General features: G+C 40.7%; 1 protein-coding gene across 1 annotated transcript in view; it reads left to right on the top strand.

Moving 5' to 3' along the window:
- Nucleotides 1-2,119: 2,119 nt before the first annotated feature.
- Nucleotides 2,120-10,169, top strand: part of LOC106523835 (uncharacterized) — a gene marked incomplete in the record, with an annotated part of 35,277 nt that continues 27,227 nt past the window's right edge. Inside the window, 8 exon segments of the mRNA XM_014017410.1 lie at nucleotides 2,120-2,219; nucleotides 3,548-3,640; nucleotides 3,948-5,919; nucleotides 6,455-6,516; nucleotides 6,669-6,695; nucleotides 6,791-7,165; nucleotides 7,243-7,412; nucleotides 7,683-7,837. Of these exon segments, the coding sequence (XP_013872864.1) occupies nucleotides 4,315-5,919; nucleotides 6,455-6,516; nucleotides 6,669-6,695; nucleotides 6,791-7,165; nucleotides 7,243-7,412; nucleotides 7,683-7,837 (2,394 nt within the window).

The following is a 10,169-nucleotide window of genomic DNA, read 5'->3' as shown; positions in this document are numbered from 1 at the left end:
TTATTAGGGAGGAAAACCCGTCTGGATAACAGCAGACTGACTGTTCATAAAATATACGACAGCTCCTGAATTTTGTTCGTATCTGAAAAAAATCTTAGAATACGAAAACATTGGTGAATGCCACAAATTCTCCTAAATCACTCGTACGCACAACTTAAAACAAATCTGTGCGTACGAACGGTTCTTGCATGAGGCCCATTGACCCTCCTCATCAGGAAACTCCTGCCATGTGCGCAAGACGACACAAGATGGCAGTTAAAAGCAAACTTTGACCCAGATACCCCCAGCACCAGGAAACAAAACACCTGTATGCACAGTATCTGTAACGACAGAAAAACAAAGAGAAGAAAATTAAAATACTTTAACACATAACATTCTATATGTTGTTTATTTTTATTTTTTATTTTTTATTTATTTTATTTTTTACTGGCCTCCCTCCACTGGCTACCTGTTCATTTTTATTTTAATGTTCATTTATTTGTTTTCAAGAGTATGGTCTTGCCCCATGCTATTTGTCTGAGCTTATTCAGCCACAGTCTCCTGCTCGGTGCGTCAGGTCAGCAGACCAGCTGCTCCTTCAGGTGCCGAGGTCCAAACGTAAGCTGAGAGGTGACAGAGGTTTTTGTGTTGCTGCTCCAAGATTGTTGAACAGTCTTCCACTCTCTGAGACAAGCCGGTTCACTGTCCACTTTTAAAACTTGTTTAAAAACACAGTTTTACTCTCTGGCTTTTGGAACAGTCTGAAACTTTTTCTGTTTTTTATTGTTTTAGAGTTTTTAACCATTGTCTTGTTTTCGTTTTATATATGTCCAGCACTCTGTTGCAGCTGTGGTTATCTGTGGAGGGCTTTATAATTAAAGTTTTTTTGAGTTATTTTTTATTGTGATTTTGTTTTACTTTTGAAATTACAGCTTTGTAATTCTGTACAACATTAAAAACAAAATGCAAAACTGAGGCACTTCCTCTTGGATTCAATGATCCAAACTGAGCTTTGTAAACATTTATTGCATTTTGGAGGGAGCACACATTAAGACAGTTTCCAATCTGGGATGATCCACCATGCATGTTGGHTGGCTGGGTACTTCCTCCATTCTGGCAGTAACCTAACACTGTTATTTAATTAGTAATGCAAAAAATAAAATATAATATCCTTAGTATTAGCAAATCACACTTACTTCAGGAATTTCTCTACAGCATAGATTTTCTACTTCTGTTGGCATAGTACAGGTATACCTAAACAAATTAATAATTGGATAAAGATAAACAATACCAGGCAATAAAAAAAACACAAGGGATGCAAAGTTCTGATTTGACATGGAAAACAGGCTAATAATGAAAAATGTAAGCAATACCATTTAAATAGCTTTTTGAAAATTTCAAACAAAGACATGCAAAAAAATATTTGAAATTATTTAACATCTGTACAGTGAGTGTGAATATCATTTTGTGGTTCAATTAAAAAATACTTCATTGATTGCCAAAGTGAATTATACAATATAATAGTAGTTCAAATGCATGTATTTTAGTTGAACAATGCTCCCCAGAGTAGATAAGGATGGAGAGGTTGTAAATAAATAACGCACCATTGTGACACATTCATGTGAGGATGTGGTTCTGCAGGTTTGTCTTCTTCAGTGTCTTCTGGGTCAGATTCTGGCTCGTACATGTAAGGCTGGATTGACAAGTCCTTCAAAGTTGACATCGTGAAACCTTTTTAGAAACCGCTGTTTTGTGAAGGTAGATAATCGTGTTGTTGCCATGAAAACTACAAACATGGCCGAACGGGGTGGAGTCGAACGCTCAGCGACCTGGAGGGGGCGGGGTGTGAAACATCTCATTTGCATTTCAAGAAACCGCACCAAAACAGCTTGCTCTGAGGGGCAACTTAGAACAGGGGTAAGTAAGGATTCTGTGGGGCAACAAAAACGAGGAATTAAGACCAAAGTGTTTTAAATAGACCATAAGAGAATGATTTACACGTGAAAAAAAAACGATTTTAAAAGCATGATATATTACCCTTAAAGTCATGAACTGTAGTTCTTAGCAGAGCCCTATAGGGCTCTGGTTCTTAGAGGCTGTACTAATTAACGGAGAAGAAGAATCATGACTTCCGGTTCAGTAAACTGAACGATTCATTCAGGATTTGAACCGTTTGGAAGGATTTATTTTCCCGTTACTTCTCTGCGTCGGACGACCATCACTTTTAGCAAGTATATAAGGTMAAGTCCAAAACTAAACGGTTTGTGTTTAAAAAATAAAAAACAACTGCATCACTACTTCGTATCTTTTCTATCAGTGCTTCACAAAGCTCACAGGAAGCTAAAGCTAGCTGTCGCGTTAGCACAACAAGCTAAGCTACGTTTAGCCATCATGTCACTTAATTTACCCAAACATCTGTGGCTAAACTAAATCAGGAAATGGTTGTTTTTAATACTGAACTAAGCTGTCATTTMTCAACGTCTGTCTTTGTGCTTATTGTCATGTTATTGTTGATKAATTTGACTTCTCGCTGTGGGCCTTTAACTAGCTAAAGATTCATTTAAACTGGGACAGTACAATCTGCATTAACCTTAAAGGAAAAATGTATTTTACCAGGTTAGCTCTGGTGATAATTTCTACCTGTAGTCCACATAACAAATAAAAGAAAGTATCCGGTAGCAAAGAGCCGGATGCTATTCAATAAATAATGTATACTTAAAACAGATATATATATATATATATATATATATATATATAAATATATATATATATTCCAACAGCATGCAAACACAACCCTTATTATAACATCCGTACTCACAAGAGTTCACTATAGATATCTACTCGATGTAAAAAAAAAAAAAAGTTTTGCATAAAAACAGACACCTTCAGATACAATGGTTAAAGCCCATTGATATAAACTAAGGAGGTCTCATTAAGCTGTGTTTATAATATTGTAGTAAAGAAGTTATTAGAGTTACAGTGTCCATAAAAAGTATTCACACCCTTTTGTGTTATATGATTATATTGTTGTCATAAATCATTCATGGCTAAAMCAAACAAASTGTAYTGACCCTGACTGATGAATATGTTTAATAGACACTGAATAGTCTGTGAAAACTACCTGTTGTGTAGTCTGATATCTCTGGAYKTTTCTGTAATATTTTACATCAAAGTTTATCTTAAAACCCTAAATTAAGCCTGAAGTCGGGCTTCATTCCTTTACTGCAGAGTACCCTCGGGTCTCTGGTGCAGCATCTTGATCAGAGAGGTCCAGACATCTATTTCCACAGAMACCTCTTCAAGGAGGACTCCAAGGTGTTGCCAGATCAGCTTGGTCTCCTCTCACATAACCAGAAAACCTCCCTGTGACGTGGTGATGCAGGTTTCACCCGTGGTCTCCAGGAGATGCTCCATGACGAAAACCACATCAGACGAATCCTCGTTTATGGTGTTACGAAGAAGAACCAATCAGTACTTTATGATCTGTTGCTGTAAAGCGCYGTTTARAGAAAWCACGTCTTAAATTTGTAAGATTACAGATATTAATCTCTTCTGTTTGTTGAAGCAGATTGCTCATCACCTTTTTCCAGACTGAAGTTCAGCATCATCCAGCACTGGGTCCAGCATCCTCTGCACCCCTGTTGAATCACGAACAACTGAAGTGAGTCTGAACAGGACCTCAGTCTCAGCCAGGAAATTTTCTAGTTTGTTTCACAATTTTTTGATGTTTTTGTCAAAAATAAACTTCTTGAATCAATAAAATGTGGTTTAGAGTTGATGTGAAGTTCATTTAAACTAATCTGATTAAATTGTGGTGGTAGAGGTTCTTACGATTATTAGGTATTAAATTGAGTGTTTTCTGCTGTTCGTAATTTGCGTGTGAAATTAGTGTTTTTTTTTTTTTCTTTAAACAGTGTCTCGTTCTATAAATCTTGTCATGTTTTACCTCCTCTGCTCTCTCCTGCTAGTGGAGACCCGGACGTGATATCGATGAAAGGAAGATGCAATTCAGCCAGATGATGGATGTCCTCGGTTGAAGAGGCCGTCCCTTTCTGCATTTTTCTTCTTCGTCCTCCTTTCTAGCTGTTTGCTGCTTGGTTGTTGTCTTCCCTTCTGCTTAAGGGGTGCTGTTCCCCAAAACCASCCATTCCTTATCGGTTAAGATGCACTTTTGTGACCAAGTAAACTGAAAACTCGGAGATGCTTTTATCATTGGTGTCAGAGTGAAAATCTAGACTGCAAACCCCAACAAAGTGTTTTATTTGTCTTTAAAACAYCCTCTTGCCCTGCTGTGGGACCTTTGATCTCTTGAACCCCWAGAWGACTCTAAAAACCATGTCCCATCCCATGTATAACCCCTATGCTTCTGGGAGTCAAGGTTCCTCCCAGGACCAGTATAAACCTCCAGGGCGATTGGAGAGGGAACAATGGAGGGCRCAGCATCACGTTGGACCTGATTTCGGCTTCAGCTCTTCTGCAGGTTCCTCTTCAACTCCCRACAACTTGGAGAGAACAGCCCCACAGTATCAAGAGGYGCRGGCGGGCTACAGACCCGAGCAGAGGATGGTCCGATCAGAAAGGGACGTAGAACCCTCTGTTGGCTCGTACCTCACCAGAGCCCGAGAGGAAGTGAGACATCAGCCTTTAARTCACGGTTTTACTCAAAGAGACGAGCRATTTCCTTCGAGCGTTGAGRTGCCRCCCTATCCAGACGCGGAAAGGCGCCAGGTGTCTGATGTCGGAAGCTACAGCAGTTCCTTGAACTGGTTGCAAATCTGCAAAAAACCCACACAGAGCACTCCTTCAACGTCTTACTCAATGGCTTCGTCCGACTTTCACGGCAGCGGAGGCGGCGCTACTTTTTTCACTCCTGCCGACAGACAACAAGACAGACAAGCATTGGGCAGCTTCGATGGTCCGATGCCAGAACAACCGGTGCAGCGCTCGCAGCCCAGAGGTCCACAGTACACCGCAGATATTGCTACAAACATCCTTGAGCAGTTTGGTCTGGAAAAAGAYGACTTGGAATATCTCCTTTCTTACCCTGAAGATCAGCTCAGCTCAAACAATCTGCCTTTTATCTTGAAGCAGATTCGCCTTCAGAAACAGGAAAAAGCTGCAAAAACGCAACCTTACCCTGACMCCCAGCCCACCCCGAGCTTTAGTGGGATGGACAGGTTGAGCGGCTCTAGAGAGACGGGGGTTTGCAAGGACACTGTCAAACCGTCAAACCCTATTAAAATYAGTAAGGTGATTGAGTATGGGCACACRRCGAAGTATACCGTGGCCGGGACTCMGGCTGAAATGACCAGCAGAGTTACCAGTGGTGGGATGGAAGGTAGGCTTGACCCTCACAAAGACAAGCCGCAAAGTAGATCAGAAGTGAAGAGCAGTGCCACACTTTCTTCGCTTGACCAGCTGGGTACAGCTCCCATCTTCRGTCCAACCAGGACCTCTGTGGCTCCTCCCACCAGCGGTCCAACTGGTCCGACCCAAACCAAACCAAGCAAGGCTCCTAAAAGAACCTTCACCCTTTTCCCYGTTTTACAKAAAGACRCAGACGCAAAGGTTTACAACRCAGAACCTCCTAAACCCATGACGTCACAAAAACCAGGGCAAGATCCCCAAAAACCATCCRCTCCCCAATCCCTCCAAGAAAAACCCATCAAGATCGTCCTCGACGCCAGTCGCAACGTTCAGGGCAGATCTCAGAATCAGCCGCAGGAACCGAAGAGTCAGCAAAACAAAGCAACTGACTCAAAGAAGCAACAGCCAGCACCAGTTCCTTCAGTCGTAGAACCTGTCGTTAGACGGTCTTCTGACAGGAGGAAGGGCAGCACGATTCCATCAKCGGRGCAGATAAGAGACAGCTCTGGGCTGGTGCCGATGCAGTACCCACACTGCTGCGTTCTGTGTAACATGATTTCTAACAACACGAAGGTAAGASAGTCTTTGTTCTTGTTATTTAACATTTTCACTAATAACTTTAACTCTTCAAAATGTTTTGCGKAATTTGCATCATTTTTTATAAAAATAAAAAGGATTTTCTGTATTCTAGGGTGGAGCCTTTTTACCCTAGCTGATATTCCTTCATTTGGAACATCCAACTGTTTTGCCCCTCAAAACCAAACCACCTGTTCTCCTTTTCATGTTGTTCTCTCGCAGCCCTAACTCTAATTCTAGCTGTCTTAGGTTGTATGCTCTCCTGCCTGGATTACCACCACCAAACCTKGGGGAAAAGTTGAAACCACGCAAAAATGAGGGCCGAGACGTCACAAAACCCATAAAAAACATTTTCTCGTTTGTCAATTGCCTTATTTGTGTTTTTTGTCATTTTTTTATTTTTCATTAAAATACCTTAAAATACCATAATTTAATCGAAACCACAACGAGAAAAACTTAAGATTTTAGTAGTTTGTTGTAAATTGTTTGAAATGGTCTCTAACTTCGTGTTTTTGTTGTTTTGGTTGACCAGCAATGGGTGTCCCACTGCGACTCCGGCATTCACAAAGTGAATATCGAGAGGCTGATGGAGGAGTCAGTGTTTCCCTTTTATCTTTTCTCACAAGCATTTATTTAACTTTTGTTTTTAAATAATATAATTTAAACTATTAACCATTAACCACCAGTTAAGAAAAATTATAGATTTTAGCCAATAAAACAAGTAATTTTTTTTGTTTTTCCCACAGCTTCCCTGAATGGGACCATCGAAAAGGGTACATTTATTTTGTTTTCAGACAACCAGAGCAACTTTGGTGTTTTCTTTCTCCTCAGTGGTATTAACCATTGAATTTTCAATAATTGTTTTTAGTTCTAAAGATAAGGCGGATWCCTCCTCGGGGCGTTTGCRTCGCCACAGCCCCTCCCACACTTCAAAGGCAGGCGCGCCCAGCCATGGATCTCGCTCCCGTTCACGCAGCCCCCCTCCCCGCCGCCGCAGTTCCAGGGACAGAAGGGGTCTGTCCAGGGGGAGCTCCCGCTCCCGCTCGTTCAGCCCGCGGCGGCGTCACAGACGAAGGAAGTCCAGCAGCAGCTCCCGCTCCAGGTCCAGGTCCAAGTCCCGCTCCAGGCATCGCTCCAGGTCCAGGTCCAAGTCCCGCTCCAGGCACCGCTCCAGGTCCCGCTCCCGCAGCCCCAGTCGCCACCTCGACTCCAAAAAGAGAACGAAGACAGCAAGCAGTTACAGGTCTGTGTGGGGTGAAAACAAATTAATTAAAAGGCTTCCCTTAAGTTCTGGTCTAGTCCTTGGTCTCTGTGTCATAGATCGCGGCCGAGGAGCCATGAAAAACAAGCTACAACCAGGCGAACAGACGATAGACGGTCCTCCCCGAGGAGAAGTCGAGAAAGAAGATCGTCGCCGGAGAAATTCGCCTCTCAGCGCCGGAGGTCGACGAGCAAAGAGAAACTGGCCAAAAGGCTCATCGAAACAGCAGGTTTGTCTAACACYAATACTCAGGATTGTTTTATTAATACGACACGCTTTAYCAAAAGTTCAAGTCCCTTAAAATGGCCCCTGAAGTTTGAGTTAGACAGTGTGTTGGAGRAAAACACCTCAAACCTTCCACTTTTCATAAAGTYGCTGTCGAAGGATAAAAGCTTTCTGCGGTCAACTATTTTATTATCAACATCTCATAATTCATCAATCAAAATGTTTCCCTCGTAATTCTTTTCCATTTTTCTGTTTGCTCTGCTTTTTGTTCCAGGAGTGGAGGCTCTGTCCAACATGACTGACCTGGAGGCTCTGGTTAAAACTCTGACTCCAGCCCTGCTGGCCGAGCTAAACAAGAAGATGCCATCATCATCATCATCATCATCATCATCATCATCATCATCAAGTGCAAAGTCTGAGCAGAAACAGGTGAGTTATTTTATTGGAACTATTGAAAATGTACTCATGGCTGTGATACTATCTGGAAGATCACAGGATGTTAGTTTTAAAAACAAACTCTGTGACGTGCTGTGAATGGGGTCCCTCAAGGGTTTGTGTTTGGCCTCTTGCTATTCTTTCTATGTTCTGYCTCTTGGTCTTCTKTTGCGTTCGTTTAACGTAGCCATTCACTGTTACTCTACTGATCTGCAGCTGCATATGCCTTTTACACCTGGAAACTGTGCTAACTTGTCTAAACTAGAGGCCTGCTTATCAACAACTAGGGGTTGGTTTTCAAATAATGTCCTGCTTCTCAATGCTGATAGACTGATTTCATGGTTATCAGACCTTCAAAACTCCACCACAAAAAGTAGTATTCTTAGAGTTCATTTTAATGTGTATACTTGAGTATAAGTTTTAAGTATATCAAGTATAGTACGCACCATGTTCTTGTAGTGTACTAGAAAGTATACTGATTTAATACTTATTTGGACTAAATTGAGATTTTTAGTTTATAAAAAGTATACTGTTACTTTTTTAAGCTTATCAAATTATAATTCAAGTACACTCATCTGTATACTACTCATGTACTATGTATATACTTGTGTTCCATATTATAGCTTGTTGAATWATATTTACTGTACACCACATACTTTTCTCTAAAAGGCCGCTGCACTAGTTGTGTACTTCTAAGCCACGTTTCAGTTTATTTAAGTATACTTTACTTGTATAAATTACTAAAAACTAAATTACAAATTTTGTCATTTTAATTGTTAGATTATACTTGTAAGTTTGCTTAGCACATCGCTTGTATAATACTTTTTAAATGCTGAAATATACTTCCTAAAGTATTCCTAAAGATAACCCATACTGTTCGTACACTACACTGTTTACAAAATCACGACAGAATCATGAGAACAACTTTGATATATTTACCATATTTATTCAAGTATAATACGATCATAATTTCTGAGCTTAAACAGTGTAAAGGGCTCGACACACGGGCAGCGACAAACTACAGCGATTAGCGACTGTCATCGCAGCCAGGGTGAAACCCGACACACGGGACGTGATAGCGATTGCAGCGTTGCGAATCGCGCTCTCAGGTCACTTGTCTTCATAAAATTTGATTGGTTCTTGACTCTGAAGGCGGGTGTGCGTTACGGACGTGTAAACTAAACAAATCTTGCGATGCTAATGATATTAAAAACAAACACACATCAAGATACAGTTTTTATGAGGAAAAACTTACCATAAACTTCACCCTGGTGCCAATAAATTCCCACAAAGCTTTTTAGTAATCACATAGTGAAAGTGTTAGCTAACTGCAGTGTGTAGCATGCTCTCCTCTCATTGGTCAGTCAATGAAACCCTTGCTGATTGGTTGTACGCTAAGCGACAGTGACATAAGTTGAACATTTTTCAACTTTCATGTGTCGCGTCGTAAGCTCGCGTGTGCACGTGTATGTGTACGAGAGTGAAATTTCACATGCACTATTTTCGACGGTCTCTTAGCTGGAGGAGAGCGAGCGATTGTCGCCTCACCGCACAGGCTCCACAGGAAATGAATGGAGAGCGAGCGACGTCGCCTCCCGTGTGTCGAGCCCTTAAAAAGTAGAATCACCATTAACCTGTGTATAATACTACCCCCTACTTTATGGATGATTTTTAGGGTTAAATTTCTAGTATTATACATGAACAAATACAGTAGTTATGAATGTACTTAGACTTAAACTTCTTTTTTATACTTTCAGTATAGGAACAAGTATACTTCACTATACTTACCGTATTTTTCGGACCATAAGCCGCACCGGACTACAAGCCGCACCCCCAACATAAAAAAAACAGTACACCCAAATTTGTCATCAAAAAAGTGAATTCAACATCAAAACATAAAATGCAAACCTTTAAGAATTAAAGTTTGGAGGAATACGGTTCATTTAACTGACCTTATTTTGGTAGTTTTCTTTAACAGTTTCTGGTCCAACAAAACATCTCATTCATCTTCCTCCGGCGCACTGAAAACATCGAAGTCCTCTTCTAGGGCTGTGTATTGGCAAGAATTTGGCGATACGATACATATCATGACAGAGGGGTCACGATACAATATATCCCGATATATCCCGATATATTTCGATACTGTAAACAAGGCGATATATTGCGTACTGTAAACAAGGCGATATATTGCGATATTTTTGGTCCAAAAATTCTATTAAATAAAAACCTCTTACTGGAAAAATAAAACGAAAAAAATTCTAATATTACATAGACATTCTTTTGATACATTTAGCTGTGTTCTGCTTTGTATGTGTTTTATTTTATT

The sequence above is a fragment of the Austrofundulus limnaeus genome, unplaced genomic scaffold, assembly GCF_001266775.1.
Source record: "Austrofundulus limnaeus strain Quisiro unplaced genomic scaffold, Austrofundulus_limnaeus-1.0 Scaffold167, whole genome shotgun sequence".
NCBI classification, from domain to species: domain Eukaryota; kingdom Metazoa; phylum Chordata; class Actinopteri; order Cyprinodontiformes; family Rivulidae; genus Austrofundulus; species Austrofundulus limnaeus.
The sequence above is the reverse complement of the archived record's forward strand: the minus strand, read 5'-3'. Positions and strand labels throughout refer to the sequence as shown.